Source organism: Aquarana catesbeiana, linkage group LG08 (assembly GCF_042186555.1).
Source record: "Aquarana catesbeiana isolate 2022-GZ linkage group LG08, ASM4218655v1, whole genome shotgun sequence".
Taxonomy (NCBI): domain Eukaryota; kingdom Metazoa; phylum Chordata; class Amphibia; order Anura; family Ranidae; genus Aquarana; species Aquarana catesbeiana.
The window spans coordinates 228,320,533-228,344,514 of record NC_133331.1 but is presented as its reverse complement, the minus strand read 5'-3'; the positions used below and the strand labels follow the sequence as shown (position 1 = coordinate 228,344,514).

At 43.3% G+C, this 23,982-nt stretch overlaps 1 protein-coding gene across 2 annotated transcripts in view; it reads left to right on the top strand.

Annotated features, from left to right (window-relative positions):
- The window catches only part of LOC141106278 (sperm flagellar protein 1-like), a 154,244-nt gene that overhangs the window by 40,711 nt on the left and 89,551 nt on the right, over positions 1–23,982 (top strand). The window contains exon 3 of one of the 2 annotated variants that reach the window (XM_073596919.1): positions 19,429–19,588. In XM_073596919.1, the coding sequence (XP_073453020.1) occupies positions 19,429–19,588 (160 nt within the window). Of the gene's footprint in view, positions 1–19,428; positions 19,595–23,982 lie in introns of both variants that reach the window. The other variant, XM_073596918.1, reaches the window with a different exon arrangement.

The following is a 23,982-nucleotide window of genomic DNA, read 5'->3' as shown; positions in this document are numbered from 1 at the left end:
ACGGGTTGACTCCGAAGTTAGTAAACAGCTCCAGTCCTCTACTGCCTGTACCCACACAGTACCCCAAACAAATTGTTCCAAACAAAGCATTACTCACCCAGCCAACCTCTGCCTCTCTCAGAGAACATATCTGCCGCTGGGGAGAGGCCTGGACTGGCCTTTCTCCCTGGAATCCTTTCTGCCGCTGGCGAGAGGACAGGGTGTCTGGGCTCACTCTGTCATGCTGTTGGGGATCTGGGCCCACTGCCCAGCATCCCTGGAGTATACAGGTGGAGACTGAAGTCCCATCCACCTTCACAGGAAATCCATCCTCTGTTAGTTGAGGGCAGAGTCCAGCAGTCCTCGGCCCTGTTGCCAGCCCTTCTGCTGGAAACCCCACACCATCTGTTCCGGCTAACTGTTGGAGAGGGAGGCCGACTGCCCCGCCTCCCTGGAACTCTGTAGTTGTTGCCGGTGCTGGGCAGAGGTTGGTAGCACTCTGCCCTGTTGCCAGCACTTCTGCTGGGGACTCCGCATCCTCTGCTCCGGCTAACTGTTGGGGCAGGAGGCTGGCTTCCTCCACTCCCAAACTGTGTAGCTGCCATTGGGGAGGTGAGCCGGCTGCTTCCTTTTCCATTCCCTCATCTGGCTGCTGGGACGACATGTCGATGGTACTGTCTCCCAGGTACACGGATCTTTGCTGGGGAGGAAAGCCCACTTCCTCCACCCTGGCCAACTGTTGGGGAGGGACAACACACACCTCCTCTCCCTTCTCCCCCTGTATCTGCTGCTGGGAAGTGATTGCCATCTTCTCAGCCTGAGCCTCCACAATTGCTGCAGGTGTGGGGCAGAGGTCTTGGACCCTCTGTCCGGTTGCCAGCACTTCTGCTGGGGGTTTGCCAGGTGGTTCCTCCTCTACAGAAACGTCTATTAAATCCCCAGTCTCTGGAATTGGTAAAAGTGTGGGACAGAGATCTTGGACCCTCTGTTCAGTTACCAGATCTTCAGCTGGTATTTCCTGATGGTCCCAGGCAAAGGGAGCCCAGCCCTGGCACTGAGCAATGTCTAGCAGCCGTCTGTAGGCGATCTCTAGCTCCCATTCCTGAACGGCCAGAAACTCCAAATCTTCCTGTGCCCAGTGCACTTCCGAAATGTTCAGTAGCCCTTCTCTGAAATCCATGATTTCGTCCACCCGCCGCTCCAAATCACTCCCAAAGTTAGGGTCCCCTGTCAGCTTCACAAACAACAGTCCCAAGCCGCCGTAGCTTAAGCCTTCCGTTGGGCTGTCATCCGCTATCCAGGGACATGCTTGGGATACATGCCACCGGAGGGCTCTGTAGCTCTCATCCAGCTTTATCTCTGCCCAGACCAGCCTGCTTAATTCAGCTGTCTGCTTCTTGTGTGGTTTTTCTCCCAAAAACCGCACCCGCAGTCCGTACTGCGACCAGTACCTTTCCTCGATGGAGGGGAGAACTTTTCCCTGGTGTCACTGCTCACGGGCTAGCGCTTCCTTCCAGAGTTTGCAGCGAATAGAATCACACCATCCCAGCAGGACCTGCTCCGATACTGGTCCTCTGTGCTGTATCTGCATCTCTCGCAACCTCCTTCTGAATTCCTCATCCATGGCGGCTGGTATCTGTACCTCTCCTCTCCTGCTATCTGGACCTTGGATCCAGATGGAAGTTTGGATGTCCCAGACTGTAGGAAGCTTTCCCGCTGCTTGCCACCAATGTCACGGAACGTCCCACACTCCGCTTGAGTGCTTCCGTCATATACCGCTTCCTAAGTTCTGGAACACGAGTCCAATGGATCTGGCTATAGGAACCCCAAGAACTAGACAACACCAGTCTTGGAGTACATCAGGACTGTTTTTTATTTGAGATATCACACACATTTATACACCAGGCTGACTCAAAGCTAACCTAATTAACATGAGCTAATTATCTCATCCTTTATACAGCCTAGGTGGCTGAGACATGACCTTTCGCCCAGACTTGTGGTCACCGAGCTTCACACAGGAATATAAACACAATAGCTGGAGCTAATTACAATTAACAATACAAACATAACCTAATTAACCTAATTAACATAGGTTGGACTTGATGGACTTGTGTCTTTTTTCAACCTCACCTACTATGTAACATGAGCTCCAATAGGAGTCGTCCCGTCTCCTACATTGTATAGAGGACAATGTGATCACCTCATTCAATTAACACACATTACCATAAACATCAACACAGGGTTAATTAGAACAAACAACAATGAGTTGAATACCTTTAGAACCTAGACTAAACTTATTTACATTAAACCCATTATAGCTGACATCAGACAGGTGAGTGGAGATGATGACATTAGCATCTCCTCACAGGATGTGTCCCAACAGTATAATTCAGTCTTATCATTCTAATATGGCATATAACGGGTTCCAGAGTCTGTGTGTTTTGGGGGGACATGGAGCTGAATCCAAAGTAACGCCAACCCCAGGGTCCCTAGGCATACAGCTCACAGAGAGCACCATTCCCCCAAATGCTAGGGCCCATAATCGGTGAGCAACAGGCTTGCATACAGTCCTCTCCAACAGCCTCTGTTCTGGCTAGGTCTGTGACAGGGTCTGTTATGGAATTGGGGGGGACCCCACGCCATTTAAAAAAAAAACATTTTGGCGGGGGGGGTCTCCTCCAAATCTATACCAGACCTGAAGGGCCTGGTATACATTGGGGGGGGGGGGGGGTTTGACAATTTCTTTAGCCTGCAGTTCTTTTCTTTTTACATTCATCTGTCAACGGGGAACTCATGTTAAGGGCACGGCGGCCAGCTTCCCGGCCCACTCCTTAGCAACCAGCTATATACAGTGTTTTTAAAGAGGAAATAATAATAATAAAAAAAACACAATATGCATTAAAAAAACGCATCAAAAACGCAACACTTGAGTTTCTGTTGTGACTCTATTGAAGACTATTACACGCAAAATACAATATGCTGTGGGAAAAAAGTCCCTGACCCTTTTTCAAAAACGCACCGGCTGAAAAACGCATAGATGTGAACCGGTACCATGGCAAACCATGTTAAATGGACTGTAGTATGTTTCTGCAAAACGGAAACCGCACAAAAAAGTGCATAGGTTTTTGTCAAAGCTTAAATGAACAAGCTGAAGTTAGAAGCTAACTGGCTACCATGTACAACTGCACCAGATTTTGCACTCTCCTGTTTTAGTAAATCCACCCTGGTTTGTCAATGGGGCTTGTCACTTTGCTGGGGCTGAAGGCTCCATTTCTGGACTCTCTGGAAGTGTTCCTCAGCATCAGATGGGTAATAAACAACACTATTGTTTTCAATCAGATTATTTTGTAAGGAGAGTTAATTATAAGAGAGGCATTTGCCAGATTATTATTTGAAAACATATGAATGCTTTATCACAGGAGATGAGGTGTAATTATGTTAGCAATTACAAGTGAATCACTTCGTTATGCTCAGTTAAACTTTCTAAGATAATTACTTTACTTAAAATAGAAAGCAGTTGTACAGAACAATTGTCCATGTCTGCTTTTATTACATGCTTTGTTTTCTGTTACGACGTGTCATAAATAGCATAGGAAATAGAATAGTGTGAGATAAAGGAAGTACATGGAGCAGGTCGACATCACAAGAAATGGGTTACTGGAATAAGTTATATAATTTCCTACTTAAATGAGTTATATAACAAGGCACTTATTCACAATCATGTAAAATGCTATAAGTTCACTATTTCTGCTTTAAAAGAAATGTGTTACATGACAGAAATAAAAATAGGAAAAAAGTAGTGTAGTAAGAACAGAGTAAGTAAAATAAACATGATAAAAACGTTTGAGTATCTAAACCAATAAACAAATATTTATAGTATTGCAGCTTATCAGTCCTTATATGTGGTGACTGCCTTGAAAAGGTATTCATACCCTTTGAAATTTTCCAAATTTTGTCATGTTACAACCAAACATTTTAAAAATACTTTATTGGGATTTTATGTGATAGACCGACACAAAGTGGCACATATGTGAAGTGGAAGGAAAAGTATTCACAGTTCTTCACTTTTTCCACATTTCTTAATGTTACAGCCTTATTCCAAAATGGGTTAAATTCATTATTTTCCTCAAAAGTCTATAAACAATACCCCATAATGACGACATGAAAGAAGTTTCTTTGAAATCTTTGCAAATGTATTAAAAATAAAAAAATAAAAAAAACCCACATGTACATAAGTATTCACAGCCTTTGCCTTGATCTCAGGTGCATCCTGTTTCTACTAATCATCCTTGAGATGTTTCTACAACTGATTGGAGTTCACCTGTGGTAAATTCAGGTGATTGGACATGATTTGGAAAGGCACACACCTGTCTATATAAGGTCCCACAGTTAACAGTGCGTTTCAGAGCACAAACCAAGCCATGAAGTCCAAGGAATTGTCTGTAGACCTCCGAGACAGGATTGTATCAAGGCACAGATCTGGGGAAGGGTACAGAAAAATTTCTGCAGCATTGAAGGTCCCAATGAGCACAGTGACCTCCATCATCTGTGAATGGAAGAAGTTTGGAACCACAGGACTCTTCCTAGAGCGGGCCGCCCAGCCAAACTGAGCGATCGGGGGAGAAGGGCCTTATTCAGGGAGGTGAAGAAGAACTCAATGGTCACTCTGACAGAACTCCAGCATTTCTCTGTGGAGAGAGGAGAACCTTCCAGAAGAAACACCATCTCTGCAGCACTCCACCAATCAGGCCTGTATGGTAGAGTGGCCAGACAGAAGCCACTGCTCAGTAAAAGGCACATGGCAGCCCGTCTAGAGTCTACCAAAAGGCACCTGAAGGACTCTCAGACCATGAGAAACAAAATTCTCTGGTTGATGAAACAAAGGTTGAACTCTTTGTCCTGAATGGCAAGCATCATGTCCAAAGGAAACCAGACACCGCTTATGACCTGGCCAATACCATCCTTACAGTGAAGCATGGTGGTGGCAGCATCATGCTGTGGGGATGTTTTTCAAAGGCAGGAACTAGGAAACTGGTCAGGATCAAGGGAGAGATGAATGCAGCAATGTACAGAGACATCCTTAATGAAAACCTGCTCCAGGAACTGCTCTGGACCTCAGACTGGGGCGAATGTTAATCTTCCAACAGGACAATGACCCTAAGCACACAGCTAAGATAACAAAGGAGTGGCTACATGACAACTCTGTGAATGTCCTTGAGTGGCCCAGCCAGAGCCCAGACTTGAACCGACTGAACTTCTCTAAAGAGATCAGAAAATGGCTGTGCACCGACGCTCCCCATCCAACCTGATGGAGCTTGAGAGGTTCTGCAAAGATGAATGGGAGAAACTTCCCAAAAATAGGTGTGCCAAGCTTTGTAGCATCATACTCAAAAAGACTTGAGGCTATAATTGAAAGTAATGAGCAAAAGCTGTGAATACTTATGTACATGGGAGTTTTTTTATTTTTTTATTTTTAATACATTTCCAAAGATTTCAAACAATCTTCTTTCACATTATTGTCATTTTATAGGGTATTGTTTGTACAATTTTCAGGAAAATAATTAATTTAATCCATTTTGGAATAAGGCTGTAACATAACAAAATGTGGAAAAAGTGAAGCGCTGTGAATACTTTCCGGATGCACTGTAACTGGAGTGGAAGTGTAAGGTAAATTATAAATTGTTCAACTTTTTTTTACAAGTGAAAAGTGTGGCATGCATTGGTATTCCGCCCCCCTGAGTCAATACTTTGTAGAACCACCTTTCACTGCAATTACAGCTGCAAGTCTTTTTGGGGGATGTCTCTACCAGCTTTGCACATCTAAAGAGTGCCATTTTTTTCCCATTCTTCTTTGCAAAGTAGCTCAAGTCTTGCTACAGAATCTCAATTGGATTTAGGTCTGGATTTTGACTGGGCCATTCTAACACATGAATATGCTTTGATCTAAACCATTCCCTTGTAGCTCAGGCTGTATGTTTAGGGTCGTTGTCCTGTTGGAAGGTGAACCTCCGCCCCAGTCTCAAGTCTTTTGCAGACTCTAACAGATTTTCTTCTAAGATTGCCCTGTTTTTGGCTCCATCCATCTTCCCATCAACTGACCAGCTTCCCTGTCTCTGCTGAAGAAAATTATCCCCACACCATGATGCTGGCACCACCATGTTTCACGGTGGGGATGTGTGTTCGAGGCGATGTGCAGTGTTAGTTTTCCGCCACACATAGCATTTTGCTTTTAGGCCAAAAAGATCAATTTTGGTCTCATCTGACCAGAGCACCTTCTTCCACATGTTTGCTGTGTCCCCCATATGGCTTCTTGCAAACTGCAAAAGGGACGTGGGTAGTGGGTGGGTAGTGGGGTTCCCCAGGGTTCTGTGCTGGGACCAATCCTATTTAATTTGTTTATAAGCGACCTGGAGGATGGGATAAACAGTTCAATCTCTGTATTTGCCGACGATACTAAGCTAAGCAGGGCAATAACTTCTCCGCAGGATGTGGAAATCTTGCAAAAAGACCTGAACAAATTAATGGGGTGGGCGACTACATGGCAAATGAGGTTCAATGTAGAAAAATGTAAAATAATGCATTTGGGTGGCAAAAATATGAATGCAATCTATACACTGGGGGGAGAACCTCTGGGGGAATCTAGGATGGAAAAGGACCTGGGGGTCCTAGTAGATGATAGGCTCAGCAATGGCATGCAATGCCAAGCTGCTGCTAATAAAGCAAACAGAATATTGGCATGCATTAAAAGGGGGATCAAATGCAGAGATAAAACGATAATTCTCACGCTCTACAAGACTCTGGTCCGGCCGCACCTGGAGTATGCTGTCCAGTTCTGGGCACCAGTCCTCAGGAGGGACGTACTGGAAATGGAGCGAGTACAAAGAAGGGCAACAAAGCTAATAAAGGGTCTGGAGGATCTTAGTTATGAGGAAAGGTTGCGAGCACTGAACTTATTCTCTCTGGAGAAGAGACGCTTGAGAGGGGATATGATTTCAATTTACAAATACTGTACTGGTGACCCCACAATAGGGATAAAACTTTTTCGCAGAAGAGAGTTTAATAAGACTCGTGGCCACTCATTACAATTAGAAGAAAAGAGGTTTAACCTTAAACTGCGTAGAGGGTTCTTTACTGTAAGAGCGGCAAGGATGTGTTATTCCCTTCCACAGGCGGTGGTCTCAGCAGGGAGCATTGATAGCTTCAAGAAACTATTAGATAATCACCTGAATGACCGCAGTATACAGGGATATGTAATGTAATACTGACACATAATCACACACATATTTTGGACTTGATGGACTTGTGTCTTTTTTCAACCTCACCTACTATGACTTCTTATGGCTTTCTTTCAACAATTGCTTTCTTCTTGCCGCTCTTCCATTAGGCTCCATTCACACTAATGCATTTTTTGATGCATTTTGCAGAAATGCATGGGAATTTTTTAACATGGGTTCCTATGGAACATGTTCACATCAATGCATTTTTGTACCTCTGTGTTTTTGGAAAGGGTCAGGGACTTTTTTTCATGCAAAATGCAGCGTTTTGCATGTAATAGAATTCAATGGACCACCATCAAAAACGCAAGTACAGCATTTTTACATTTTTACATTAGTTTTTGCTGCGTTTCTGATGCGTTTTGCGTTTTTAGCGTTTTTTTTTTTTTTTTAGACTGTATACAGCCTAAAAAAAACGTTAAAAGAAACGCAAAACGCGGCAAAAACGTAGCAAAAACGATGTAAAGACGCTGTAAAAACGCTGTTCAAAAACGCGGCGAGCGCCACAAAAAACACTGCAGAAACGCTCAAAAGCAACATGCATAGATGTGAATCGAGCCTAAAGGCCGGATTTGTGGAGTACATGACTGAGGCCTGGTTCACAACACCTATGCATTTTTTAATGCATTTTCTGTTTTGCAGAATCACACTACAGTCCATTTAACATGGTTTTCTATGGGTCATGTTCACATCTGTGCATTTTATGGAAAGGCCACGGACCTTTTTGCTGGCTTTTGGTTCCATAGACTTCAATAGATCAAAATGTGTATTGAAAAACGCAAAATGCACCTGGAATATGCAAACTGCAACCTGCATAGGTGTGAACCAGGCTTAATAGTTGTCCTGTGGACAAATTCTGCCACCTGAGATGTTGATCTCTCCAGCTCCTCCAGAGTTACCATGGGCCTCTTGGCTGCTTCTCTGTTTAATGCTCTCCTTGCCCGGCCTGTAAGTTTAGGTGGACAACCATGTCTTGGTAGGTTTGCAGTTGTGCCATACTCCGTGAGATGTTCTAAGCTTGGGATATTTTTTTATAACCTAACCCTGCTTTGAACTTCTCCACAACTTTATCCCTGATCTGTCTAGTGTGTTCCTTGGCCTTCATGGTGCTGTTTGTTCACTAAGGTTCTCTAACAAACCTCTGAGGGCTTCACATAACAGCTATATTTATACTGAGAATAAATTACACACAGGTGGGTTCTATTTACTAATTAGGTGACTTCTGAAGGCAATTGGTTCCACTAGATATTAGTTAGGGGTATCAGAGTAAAGGGGGCTGAATACAAATGCATGCCACACTTTTCAGATATTTATTTGTAAAAAATGTTGAAAACCATTTATCATTTTCCTTCTACTTCACAATTATGGGCCACTTTGTGTTGGTCTATCACATAAAACCAATAATAAAATTAATAAAATGTGGCATTAAATAAAAGTTAAAATATCATAGACAATATATTCTTAACATAACAAAAAGTCCATATAATCAACGGAATTGTAGTGAATAGAAAATTCCCTCTGTATTCCAATCACCGTGATATTCTAAAGTGCAAAAACTTGCTTCGATATAAAGTGCTTCACCCGAAGTGGTAAATCTAAACGCTCACCAGATATCATCGGCCACCAGGTGACCCACAGGCATGTAATATATGGTGTCTTTAAGGCATCCAATGTGTCCGACCAGGAATCACAGGTAAATGACATCTATTTGGTAGATATGCCGAATATCCAATCCAGGCAATGGTGGCGTATGTATATATATATATATATATATATATATATATATATATATATATATATATATATATATATATATATATATATATATATATATATATATATATATATATAATATATATCCTTATGCTGATATCCCAATATCTGCAAAGTTTAGCTCCTCCGTACAGAGCCACATAAAGGCATAGATAGTGTAGTAGGTTTTTTTAATCTCTTAGCAGCACTTACATATCAATTGTTCAGTGTAAGATACAGCAGAAATCGAATGCAGCTTGAAGGAGAGCAGAAGCCGGTTTGTCACCATTTGAATAGCTCCATGGTGCTCGGCGTGCGTCTCAGCTGAGACGCACGCCGAGCACCATGGAGCTATTTAAATGATATTTTAACTTTTATTTAATGCCACATTTTATTAATTTTATTATTGATATAGTTCACATTCATTATTCCACTTTATATATAACAATATTGTTTGTTGCGCCCTTTATTTTTCTTTTGCATATTTATTGGTTATCACTTATTTCAGGTGCAGCATCAGACATTTTTAGGCATTTATATTTGGCGCTGACACCCCACTTCTTTTATCTTATATCACATAAAATGCCAATAAAATACATTTACGGTTTTGGTTGTAACATGACAAAATGTGGAAAATTTCAAGGGGTATGAATACTTTTTCAAGGCACTGTATACTTTATTTTCACCCAGGAATTCTACAATTTACTCACTTCCTGAGCTAGCATGACAAAAATAACACTGCAAAAAATGCGGTAAAATAGCGCATATGGAAACAATTGTTCAATTCACTAAGAATTGTGCAGTAAATAACTACTGCGGTAAATTTTCCATAATGCGGTAATTACCAAATTTTTCATGCGGTAATTTATTGCATTGAACTGGTTGTTAAAGAGTGGCAGAGCATGCATTTAAAAAAAAATTGGGGCGTGAGGTCCCCTTAAAATCCATAGCAGACCCGAAGAGCCTGGTATTCATTGGCACTGTTTTTTTTCATAATTTATAATTGCCGGCATGTTTTCTTATGCTGGCCATATACTATACAAAATAGGCCGAACCCATTTTCGAAAAAACGAACATTCGGCCGTGAGCGCAAACGATAGTGCCATCATGTAATGACCAATAAATCATTCAGTGGACATAAATGATTGCATTTTTGTTTGTTTTTTCACATATACCTAGTGCAAACAGTTCAGATGGGAAACACATTAACCTTTCAATTTATCGTTCGGTCGGCAGAAAATTTCCAAACTTGTCCTTAATTTTTTCAGTTCAAAAACATCCCAACGATTATCAATTTTGAACCCATTAAAAAAAACAAACTAACTGTCTAAATGACAGAATTTCGGACAATTTTTCGTATTGTGTATGGCCAGTATTACTCTCCATTCCATTTGTGAATTGGCCTTAAGAGCTTACCGCATGTTTTTTTTTTTTCAATATTTAACGACACGTTTTTCATGCAGTAAATACCGCGTAATCATTTCTTTTTTTGTGAGTTAGACATTTTTTGGACATTTTTTACCACAAATAAGTAGTTTTTCCTTATATATTTTGACTGAAATCTATACTACTACATTTCTTTGGTGAAAATAACCTAATCTAGTGGATATTATTTGATCTGTGTGAAAGTTATAAAGTCCACAATAGTATCAGTGCTAGTTCACACCAGATGCAGTTCTGTGCGCTTTTTTTTTTTTTGCACTAAAAATGCATGCAGTGTTTTCCATGTATTCTAATGGCTCTAGTTCACACCAGTGCAGTCAGTTTCCATTCAGTTTCCGGTGCAGAAAAAAAGTAGAGCGTGCTGCATTTTTTCTGCACAGAACCGTACTGGAACATAGCGAATTGTATCAAAAACTGGAACTGCATGTGGTGTGAACTGTAAGCAAAAACTGATCCGGAACATATCCGAAGTGCATTTTTGTGCTGTGAACTGGCCCTAAAAAGGCATGCACAGTGTTTTCCATGTATTCCAATGGCTCTAGTTCATACCAGTGCAGTCAGTTCCAGTCAGTTTCCTGTGCAGAAACTGACCGGAAAGTGACTGGAACTGACTGCATTGGTGTGAACTAGAGCCATTGGAATTCATGGAAAATACTGTGCATGCATTTTTAGTGCAGAACTGCATGTGAACTGGCCCTCGATCATTGAAAATGTATCAATTCTGATGTACTGACTGTCTCTCTCATTTTTTGAGGCCCTAACATGCCAGGACAGCACAAATACCCTCCAAATGACCCTTTTTGGAAAGTAGACAGTCCAAGGTATTTAGTAAGAGGCATAGTGAGCTTTTTGAAGTTGTCATTTTTCCCCTCAATTATTTGGAAAATAAAGAAATTAAATAACATTTGTTTTTTTCCTCACAAAAAAAGTTATTTCTTATAGGCATACTTGCAAACATAATATATTTCTTTTTAGCAGAGCCCCTAGAGAATAAGTGAGTTTTGCAATGTTTTATGTCACATGGTATTTGCGCAGCAGTTTTTCCCACAATTTTTTTAAAAAATACACTTTAATGAATTTTATTGCACACAAATGATATATAGTACCCAATTGTTTTGTAAAATATAAAAAATAGTGTTGCGTCTAGCAAATAGATGCCAAACATGCCATGCTTTAAAATTGTACATGCTTGTGGAATGGCTACGGTATTTAAAAATCTCCATAGGTGACTCCAAACAGCGAACAAAAGTCCTGGATGACTTAACTCCAATATAAAAATGCATATAAAAGCAAAGGAGAAGGCCTTCAAAAAATACAAGATTGAGGGATCATCATCAGCATTCAGACTTTATAATGAATGCAACAAGTAATGTAAGGCAGGCTGCAATTAGGGTGGCTAAGATAGAACACGAAAGACACATAGCGGAGGAGAGCAAAAATAAATTCCAAGAAATTCTTTAAGTATGTAAACAGTAAAAAAGGGAGGGCAGACCATATTGGCCCATAAAGAATGAGGAAGGACATCAGGTTACAAAGGATGGGGAGATGGCGAAGGTATTGAATTTATTCTTCTCCTCAATCTTCACAAGGGAATCGGGGGGCTTAAGTAACCAAAACTGCAGTGTTTATCCTTATGACACATTACAGGAAGCACCTCCATGGTTAACAGAGGAAAGAATTAAAATTAGACTTGGGAAACTTAACATTAATAAATCATCAGGACCAGATGGCTTGCACCTGAGGGTACTTAGGGAACTTAGTCAAGTAATTGCCAGACCATTGTTCCTAATTTTTACTGACAGTCTACTGGCTGGAATGGTACCAGCTGATTGGAGAAAAGCCAATGTAGCACCAATATTTAAAAAGAGCCCAAAATACATGCCTGGGAATTACAGACCAGTTAGCCTAACATCAATAGTATGCAAGCTCTTGGAGAGGATGATAAGGGACTATATACAAGATTTTAGCAATGAGAATGGTATCGTTAGCAGTAATCAGCATGGATTCATGAAGAATGGTTCTTGCCAAACCAATCTACTAACCTTCTATGGGGAGGTGAGTTGCCATCTAGATAAAGGAAGGCCCCTAGATGTGGTGTATCTGGATTTTGCAAAAGCATTTGACACAGTTCCCTATAAATGTTTACTGTACAAAATAAGGTCCGTTGGCGTGGACCATAGGGTGAGTACATGGATTGAAAACTGGCTACAAGGGTGAGTTCAGAGGGTGGAGATAAATGGGGAGTACTCGGAATGGTCAGGGGTGGGTAGTGGGGTCCCCCAGGGTTCTGTGCTGGGACCAATCCTATTTATTTTGTTCATAAGCGACCTGAAGGATGGGGCAAACAGTTCAATATCTGTATTTGCGAATTATACTAAGCTAAGCAGGGCAATAACTTCTCCACAGAATGTGGAAACCTTGCAAAAAGATCTGAACAAATTAATGAGGTGGGCAACTACATGACAAATGAGGTTTAATGTAGAAAAATGTAAAATAATGTATTTGGGTGGCAAAAATATGAATGCAATCTATACACTGGGGGGAGAACCTCTGGGGGAATCTAGGATGGAAAAGGACCTGGGGGTCCTAGTAGATAATAGGCTCAGCAATGGCATGCAATGCCAAGCTGATGCTAACAAAGCAAACAGAATATTGGCATGCATTAAAAAGGATAGATAATCCTGAGATAAAACGATAATTCTCCCGCTCTACAAGACTCTGGTCCGGCCACACCTAGAGTATACTGTCCAGTTCTGGGCACCAGTCCTCAGGAAGGATGTACTGGAAATGGAGTGAGTACAAAGAAGGGCAACAAAGCTAATAAAGGGTCTGGAGGATATTAGTTATGAGGAAAAGTTGCGAGCACTGAACTTATTCTCTCTGGAGAAGAGAGGGAATATGATTTCAGTTTATAAATATCGTATTGGTGACCCCACAATAGGGATAAAACTTTTTTACGGAAGGGAGTTTAACAAGACGCGTGGCCACTCATTAAAATTAGAAGAAAAGAGCTTTAACCTTAAACTACGTAGAGGGTTCTTTACTGTAATGGGGAGTACACACGGTTGGACTTTTCAACCGGACTGGTCTGACGGACGCCGACGGACCAAATCCGGCGAACAATCCGATCGTGTGTGGGCTTCACTGGACCTTCAGCGTACCTTTCCAGTCGCAAATCTGACGGACTGTAGATTTGGAACATGCTTCAAATCTTTACGTCGTAACTCCGCCAGACCCAGAAATCCGCTCGTCTGTATGATAGTCCGATGGACAAAAACCGACGCTAGGGCAGCTATTGGCTACTGGCTATCAACTTCCTTATTTTAGTACGGTGTACGTCATCACGTACAAATCCGTCGGACTTTGGTGTGATCGTGTGTAGGCAAGTCCGGTCGTTAGAAAGTCCGCCAAAAGTCCGCTGAAAGTCTGTCGAAAGTCTGTCAGACAGGCTGTCGGACTTTTGTAGCTGAAAAGTCCGACCGTGTGTACACGGCATAATGCCCAGTACACACAGTCGGACATTGATCATACATTCCGACAACAAAATCCATGGATTTTTTCCGACAGATGTTGGCTCAAACTTGTCTTGCATACACACGGTCACCCAAAGTTGTCGGAAAATCCGATCGTTCTGAACGCAGTGACGTAAAACACGTACGTTGGGACTATAAACGGGGCAATAGCCAATAGCTTTCATCTCTTAATTTATTCTGAGCATGCGTGGCACTTTGTCTGTCGGATTTGTCTACACACGATCGGAATTTAAAGGATCGGATTTTGTTCCTGGAAAATTTGATAGCATGCTCTCAAACTTTGTGTGTCGGAAATTCCGATGGAAAAAGTCCGATGGAGCCCACACACGGTCGGAATTTCCGACAACAAGCTCTGATCGCACATATTCCGTCGGAAAGTCCGACCGTGTGTACAGGGCATAAGAGTGGCAAGGATATAGAATTCCCTTCCACAGGTGGTGGTCTCAGCGGGGAGCATTAATAGTTTCAAAAAACTATTAGATAAGCACCTGAACGACCACAACATACAGGGATATACAATGTAATACTGACATATAATCACACACATAGATTGGACTTGATGGACTTGTGTCTTTTTTCAACCTCACCTACTATGTAACTTTATAAGCCTTTACAGGTTACCAGTTTAGAGTTACAGAGGACGGCTGGTGCTGGAATTATTGCTTTGACCCTAACATTTGTGGCAATACCTCACATGTGGTGCGATCGCCGTTTTCGTATGCGCACAGGACCAATGCTTGCGTTCGCCTTTGCATTTGTTTATGTACATTGTACACTGTGACAGATGTTGATGTGCACTGTGAACAGGGACAGATGGTACTTGGCGCACTGGTATGGGATGGCTGCAGTCTGTGTGATCTATGTAGCTCAGGAGTCCTCAAACTTTTTAGACAGGGGGCCAGTTCACGGTCCCTCAGACTGTTGGGGGGCCGCACTATAGTTTAAAAAAAATATGAACTAATTCCTAAATTCCTATGCAGACATCTTTTTTTGTAGCGCAAAAGAATAAAAGAATGAATAATAAATAATAATATATATAGGGGATGGACAGGGGGACAGAGGGATGGACAGGGGGACAGTGGGATGGACAGAGGGGTGGACAGGGGGACAGAGGGGGGGGCAGTGGGTTGGACAGGGGGACAGTGGGATGGACAGGGGGACAGTGGGATGGACAGAGGTGTGGACAGGGGGACAGAGGGGGGGACAGTGGGATGGACAGAGGGATGGACAGGGGGACAGTGGGATGGACAGAGGGGTGGACAGGGGGACAGTGGGGTGGACAGGGGGACAGTGGGATGGACAGAGGGGTGGACAGGGGGACAGAGGGGGGGACAGTGGGGTGGACAGGGGGACAGTGGGGTGGACAGGGGGACAGTGGGATGGACAGAGGGACAGTGGGATGGACAGAGGGGTGGACAGGGGGACAGAGGGATGGACAGGGGGACAGAGGGATGGACAGGGGGACAGAGGGGGGGACAGGGGGACAGAGGGGTGGACAGGGGGACAGAGGGGTGGACAGGGGGACAGAGGGGTAAACAGGGGGACAGAGGGATGGACAGGGGGACAGAGGGATGGACAGGGGGACAGTGGGATGGACAGAGGGGTAGACAGGGGACAGAGGGGGGGACAGTGGGGTGGACAGGGGGACAGGGGACAGTGGGGTGGACAGGGGGACAGTGGGGTGGACAGGGGGACAGAGGGGGGGGACAGTGGGGTGGACAGGGGGACAGGGGGGTGGACAGGGGGACAGTGGGATGGACAGGGGGACACTGGGATGGACAGAGGGGTGGACAGGTGGACAGTGGGATGGACAGGGGGACAGTGGGATGGACAGGGGGACAGTGGGGTGGACAGGGGGACAGAGGGGTGGACAGGGGGACAGAGGGATGGACAGGGGGACAGAGGGATGGACAGGGGGACAGAGGGATGGACAGGGGGACAGAGGGATGGACGGGGGACAGAGGGGTGGACAGGGGGACAGAGGGGTGGACAGGGGGACAGAGGGATGCACAGGGGGACAGAGGGATGGACAGTGGGATGGACAGGGGGACAGAGGGGTGGACAGGGGGACAGTGGGACAGACAGAGGGGTGAAAAGGGGGACAGAGGGGGAGGACAGAGGGGGGGACAGTGGGGTGGACAGGGGGACAGTGGCCTGGCCTGTCGGGAATCCGGCCCTGGGTGGGGTGGGCCGGATAAATGTCCTCGGCGGGCCACATGTGGCCCGCGGGCCGTAGTTTGAGGACCCCTGATGTAGCTGAACAGTAAAGTCATCATCTACACAGAGATCACTGACAGGCTGCAGCATCCCCCCCCCCCCCCCTCACTGAGCCCTTACTGAGCTCAGGAGGAGAGCTGATACAGAGGCAAGTACCTCTGTTGAAATTGTGTGATGGCTGTGATTGGACACAGCCATCACGGAATCGTGCCACTGTGGGGCACACATTCTGACAGGACGTACAGGAAAAGCACTTGCCTCACCTGGCCGTTTATGTACAGTGTGGGAAGCAGTGTATTTTTTATCAAAAAATTGCATTTGAAAAGTAATTTTCTAGCAAAAATACAGATTTTTACATGTAGGAGGGAAAAAAGTCAGAATTGGTCTGGCAGGGAACAAAGGGGGGGAGGAATAGCTTCAGGGGAATCGCATTGCTCTATCTAGGCAGGAGGAGATTGGCTCTCAGAAAGACTAGGAAGTGACAGGGAGAGAGGAAGGAGGAGATGCAATGACGCTGAGGACAGAGCTGGATGACGGAGGCACGTAATATGACCACGTTATTAGGGATTAGCAGCTATGATAACTGTGGTCAGTTTAAACAGGGGAATGCAGGAACAGGCAGGATCAGCCAGGTATTGTACAGCATAGCAAGGGACAATTGACAATGCAAAAGCACTGTGCTATCTCTCATGCCTTAAAGGGACAGGAGCATGTTTTTTTGGGGGGTTTTAATTTGTAAATATTGCTTAGCTCTTTAATCTCAAATCTTAGTTTTACTTAAGGCTGAATTGAACTCAGGTTGCATATACAGTAAAAGGAATGTCATCATGTCTTTTGCATTACTGCCTGCCACAGCAACAGTTAAAATACTCTGTACTGCAGCACTCTGGAAAGTCGGATTGTGGCTCTCTCACACAAAGCAGCCATGAACACCTAAGCATGAGCGCTGTTGATTGATGAAATAGTGCCCCGTCATTGGTGTCAGTAGGATAAATAGTACCCCATTGTTGGTGTCAGTGGGAGAAATAGTGGCCCAATGACTGGTTTAAAGGCAACTATAGGGCTGCATTCAGCCCAGGGTCCGCAGTTTTGGGACCGCTGATTTGTTTCATCTGCATATGATTGGGCATTCAAAGTGAACAGGTATTCGTTTTATACATAAAAACAAAGAAAAAACTGCGCTAAACCCTTATACCATGTGTGAAGGTAAATATGAAAAGACTTCAAATTGATTGTGGAAATATGTGTGAATCCTCTAAAGATTAAATAGGGTGACATACAAATCAAAAATGAGCAATCAATATTGTATAATAAAAATCACAAAAGTGCCAAAAGCACAAAATAGTGAAACATAAACAAAAAAGGTCCCAGGACCCAAAAGGAAATCTTCTAAAAAGATGGGAAGAGTCCCCAGTTGGCTTTTTGTAGGGATCAGTGTATGAAAGTGGAAAATGAAAACGACAACCCTTGCAGTGATCCTCCACCTTTAAAAACACATACTTACCAGATAGTAAGCTTCAATAAGCACGTAGATAAATGAAAAGCCGGATAACCAGCAAATATTGGAACATCCCTCTGTTGACGTGGCAGATGACAGGCAAACCAGGTTTGTATAGGACCTTGTGTTCAGGCATCCAGCAGCACCAGGACATCACTCAATCAATGTACCACGGACATGCATGAGCAGGAGGGGGTTGCCACAACCCAAGTCACCACCATAGGAGCAAAAAGGAAAGGCCCATAGCGTAACTCCGTACAAATAAATTTATTAAAACACGTAAAAGACTTACATTCCAGCATAAGAAGAAAAGCGAATTCGCCCGCCGGCTGGCGAGCGCCCGTTCAGATGAAAAGCGATGACGTCAGAACGTCAACCTCCCAAATTCGTTTTATACATGATTGGATATTTGAAGAGAACACCTTGCAGTAGGCTGTGGTATGTGCCACTGCTCTCTTCACCTCTTCCTGCTGCTGGAGCTATGCTCCTACTCTTGGAGAGTAAATTATTGCACAGTATGTACCTAGAGCTGGAGCAGGGTAATGGAACAGCTCTGGGGCACATGGCTTGGATCAGCAGAACTCCGAGACAGTTGATGGGTATGCCCTCCAATGATGCTTGCTTCCTACCTGACTTTTTTTTTCTTTTTTTTTTACTTTTTGCCTCCGGCCTGGGAGATTTTTTTATATGTTGTATTTAAAAACATTGAACTCACCAATAAGGCAAGATTGGAAAGAAAACAAACATGAAGAATTTAGGGTAATTCTGAACAAAATGTATCAACACATTTTATTTAGAGCAAGGGTCTCCAAACTTTCTGAATAAAGGGCCAGTTTACTGCCCTTCAGACTTTCAGGGGGATGGACTGTGGCCAGTGTGATTAGAAAATGCTGTGGCATCAGTGGGATTAAAGAATGCCCCATTGTTGGGGTCAGTGGTAGGAATAGAACCCTATTATTGGTATCAGTGACACAAATTATGCCCCATTGTTGGTGTAGAAGGAACAGTGTCTTGGCCACATATATCCCCCAGGCCACAGTTTAGACCACTGATTTAGAAGATAAGAAAAAATGTACTTCAAGGCCAACTCTAACCTAACGTTTTTCTCGCTCCCCCTGCAGCTGGCTCTCTCTAATGCTCTGGAATGTTGACAGGCCCTCACTGGTCCTTCATTGTACACAATGAGGTTGTAATAGCTGGCAATAAGCAGTAGGGGACCACTTTTTTAGTGCAGAGTAAGCCAGAGGGTGTGAGGAATGAGGTAAATATAGCTGCATTATTGGTATATGTGGGTGTAGGGGGACAGTGGTGCTCAACAGGGGGAACATTGGTGGTCAGTGGGAAAATTGATAAGAGTAGGGGAACTTACCTTGCAGTAGTCTGTGTCCTATACCACAGATCTCACTTCACATCCTTCTGCTGCCTAAACTTACTCTCAGTCAGCGCTGACTCTGCTGGACAGTTTGTGCATAGAGCTGGAGCTGCTTATTCCTCTACCCTTCTACTAAACAAGCGTTAAACCCTTGCAGTGCAGGATGGGGAGGGGGTCACTGCAAAAGTCATTTCTTTCAGCGAATCTGATGCTTAAACGCTAGTATATTTATTCAAAGACTAGTTTTTACATAAACCTTTTTTAGATTAAATTGTCCCTTAAAATGTAACATAAAACGCTCTAAAATGTTTAATCGTTATTTGTGAGCATTACAGATAAAGTGTGCTTGTTGATTTGCAGCAAAGTATTTCCCAAGCTGAACTTCCACATTCCAGATGACATCATCCGTAAGTTGATTGCCAATACACCAGGAGTGATTGAGCCAGTTCTATATACTCTGCGACAGAAGATCAACGAAGGACTGCAAGATAAGAACCAGAGAGAGAACAATGCACACCAAGTAAAGGTCCACTTATTGTCTGGTTACATTTGTGTGACACTCTGTGCGCTAAGAAAAAGGATTTGTAAATTAAAGTGGGGGTCCACCTATCTATCGTTTTTTGTTTTTTTTTAGTTCATTCACAAACTTTTCTTCTCAGCATTACATACTCACATATTGTGTGTAATATGTCTGCCTGTGTCAGATTTCGTCAGAAATAACTTTTATTATTCACTGCAGGCAGTTTCCATCTTCATTGTGGGCATTTGAAGCCCACAAGCATTTATTTCCTGGATGCGGTGAATGCTGTGCTCCCAGCATTCATCGCTCATTCCCGCACATGCTCAGTGGCATCCTGGGAAGCCTGAGACTAGCTCCCAGGAGTCTGGGAGAGGCTAGAAACACGCCTACTCCCACGGGAGGAGAACCAGGAAGTGCAAAGAAGAATAGAAAAATAAAAGGTAATTACGGCGATTTAAATTTTTTTAAACGGCATGTCAGCATCTAGGCAAGGAAGAGAATACATACAGATATTGTTCAAAATTTGGGTGGAACCCCGCTTTAAGTCCTAAGAAAATCAATTATTTTGAGTAGGCAGGCATGTATCCATTTTTATCTGCTAATTTATCCAAATGAGAATGGATAAAAATCACTAGTTTATGTCTGGAACCCCATGGTAAATGCACTTTTGATTTCTTGTGAATGTGATCTGCTGCAGTACCTGCAAAGTTCCTTGCAGCTTGTAGATGAGATTTTTCAGTCACATGACTTTGCTGTTGAATCTTTTCTAATGCATTTTAAGTGGTGTGTTTATGTTTTCTCCTGTACCCAGCATACAAAAATACTGTACATTGTATGTATAAATGTGAAGTGCTTACTGATGTTGGTAAATAGAGATATAGAGGTTTATTTACTAAATCTGGAGAGTGCAAAATCAAGCTCACTTCTGCATTGAAACCAATCACCTTCCAGGTTTTTAAGCTAAAGCTTAAGGTGGATGTAAACCCAATGTCATCCTTTCTAAACTACTGCCATAGGGGTTATCTATAAGGATATACATGCCTCCTGCATATATCTTTACCTGTCAAATGTCTCCCCTCTGTCTGTTATGAGAGCTGAAAAACTGCATATTCTGTTGGTGGGTCTGTTGTCTGGAGCTCGGTGGGTGGAGTCGTGATATCAGTAGACTCCCCGCCCACTTCTACACTCTCCTTGTCAATATGCATTTTCTCCTGTGTATTTCTTACACTGAACTCCTGCTATGATCTCTAACATCCAGTGAAAAGACAGGAAAGTAACCACATGACTTCAGCATGCCAAATCATACTGAGGTGTGGAACAGCCAATCCTTGCAGAGCTGCTGAAGAAAGGAGTGGGAGGGAATTAAAAAATAATGCATGTCTTAAGCTAGTGCACGAGATATGTAAATCACCTGTCACTCACAGCAAGGGGGGGGGATTTTTCTCTGTTTATCAAGTTTTATCTCACTAAACAATAAAAGAGGATTGCTCAGAGATGGATTAACTCTGTGTGGCAAGACTGGGCTCAAATGATAGGAAGTCTTATACTCTACATTATGACATAAAAAAAAATAAAATAAATAAATTTCGGGTTTACATCCACTTTAATTGAACAAGCTGAGGTAAGAAGCTCATTGGTTTCTCTGCAGAAGGGAGCCTGATTTTGTACTTTCCAGCTTTAGTAAATAAACCCCATACTGCTTGCCAAGGCCATATAATATCATATTACATTTTTCCTGTATACACAGTATGCTACTGTAATAGTTAATCATCAGAAGAGATAAACTTGAGCAGGTGGTTATTCAATGAACCAGCCAAGAGTTGGTTCTGCAAGGTCATGCTAGGTTTATTGGGAGCTGACGCATCATTTTTGTTCAGTCATGTTACACATGCACAGGGGCAGTTGATGTGTAAAATGGTAGGTAACATTCTGGATGACACAAAGGACTATCTGGCAATAATGAAATTGAATGATAAACACACCCAGTAAATATTTTAACCTTACACAGGTGGGGAGAAATAACTACAGCACACCTCATAGGGCTCATTCCAAGTAGCATGGAGCTACAGTCTAAAATCTGGGAACCCTATTATTTTACGGCCGTTCTCATCTGAGGCTTATTCAGCCCAATCAGGTGAGGCCAAAGCCTCCCCCATGTCCACAAGTACCTCTGTGTGCACTTTGTGTCTATTTTGTGCACAATTACTAGACCATTCTACTCACAGAGGTTCCGAGCATGCTCCTGCACCATCCTCAGCAGAGTCTAGCTCTGACCATTATGGGCCTGCAGCTCAAAATTTACCTGAGGCCGCTGTTATGATTTCTGAATCCCAACACTACTCCTGAAGAAGCTGTTTTTGAGCCACGTGCAGATTACTCAGATTTACAAGGGTTTTTTTCTAACCAGGTTGCTGCAGTATGTACTACCATGCATTTAGAGGATCAGCTTGCTGTTTCAGGCGTGAGAGCTCATTTAGAGAAACAAGAGCTCCCAAAGCTGTAAACACCTTTCTGTAATGGCCCGTACACACGGTCGGACTTTGTTCGGACATTCCGACAACAAAATCCTAGGATTTTTTCCGACGGATGTTGGCTCAAACTTGTCTTGCATACACACGGTCACACAAAGTTGTCGGAAAATCCGATCGTTCTAAACGCGGTGACGTAAAACACGTACGTCGGGACTATAAACGGGGCAGTGGCCAATAGCCTTCATCTCTTTATTTATTCTGAGCATGCGTGGCACTTTGTCCGTCGGATTTGTGTACACACGATCGGAATTTCCGACAACGGATTTTGTTGTCTGAAAATTTTATATCCTGCTCTCAAACTTTGTGTGTCGGAAAATCCGATGGAAAATGTCTGATGGAGCCCACACACGGTCGGAATTTCCGACAACACGCTCCGATCGGACATTTTCCATCGGAAAATCCGACCGTGTGTACGGGGCATTACACCCACTGTTTAAGTCATTCATCTCTGATGAGTGAAAGCTCCCTGTTGAACCCTCCTGACAATGTGGTGGAGTTTTTTCCTGAGAGGGGTTTTATTGCTCAGTGGTCTCTCACCCCCCCCTCTCAATGTTCCAGTAATCCATAGGCCCTCGTTACATTGGGCTTTTGGAGCAAACATCTGGAGCTTTGAGTTTTAGCTGTGATGGCCTGTTGCAAACATCTAAGCTTGTTTTGCACATGGCGCTTATGTCTGTTCACATTTATTGGGCACTTTGGCCTAGTACTTAGGATGCCAAAAGATTTGACCAAAGAAAATTTCTCAATTGTCTTTCAGGGGGAAGTTATCTCTTCTGACCTGCTTGTGATATTGTCAGCAATGCCACTGATGGTCAGAGTGCCCTCTTGTCTCAATGCAGGAGGTCAATGGAAGGGGCAGAACAACCCTCTTCTCCTTTATCTACTACCTTGGTAGTAGACAGCCAGAGCCGTTATGCCATTCAAGCTATAAGGCTGAAAACCAGAGGTCCTTTAACTCCTCCGCTCTGCCTTCTGCATGAAGTGCACCCCTTGTAGCTTTCAGTCTACACCCTTAAACGGTGTATCTCCTTGCCCATTTTTCACTCTTCTGGTTTTACTGCACCCCATTGTACAGTGCCTTGAAAAAGTATTCATACCCCTTTAAATTTTTTTCACATTTTGTCATGTTACAACCAAAAACGTAAATGTATTTTATGTGATAGACCAATACAAAGTGGCTCATAATTATGAAGTGGAAGGAGAATGATAAATGGTTTTAAAAGGTTTTTTTTACAAATAAATATCTGAAAAGTGTGGCGTGCATTTGTATTCAGCCCCCTGAGTCAATACATTGTAGAACCACCTTTCGCTGCAATTACAGCTGCAAATCTTTTTGGGGATGTCTTTACCAGCTTTGCACATCTAGAGAGTGAAATTTTTGCTCATTCTTCTTTGCAAAATAGCTCAAGCTTTGGCAGATTGGATGGAGAGCATCTGCGAACAGCAATTTTCAAGTCTTGCCACAGATTCTCAATTGAATTAAGGTTTGGACTTTGACTGGGCCATTCTAACACATGAATACGCTTTGATCTAAACCATTCCATTGTAGGTCTGGCTGTATTTTTAGGGTTGTTGTCCTGCTGGAAGGTGAACCTCTGCCCCAGTCTCAAGTCTTTTGCAGACTTTAACAGGTTTTCTTCTAAGATTGCCCTGTATTTGGCTCCATCCATCTTCCCATAAACTCTAGGGGGGGTTTTCCGGCGCTCCGCAACATGTGATGTCTAAGGTAAATAGTACAATGGTAGCTATAATAGCACATTAAAATAAGGCAGGTAAATTCTAGAATGAGGAGGCAGCCATCCTCAGAGGGTGTCCATTACCTCTGTTGATAATCAATGTTGAAAAAAGGAGGGGTGTGGAGGC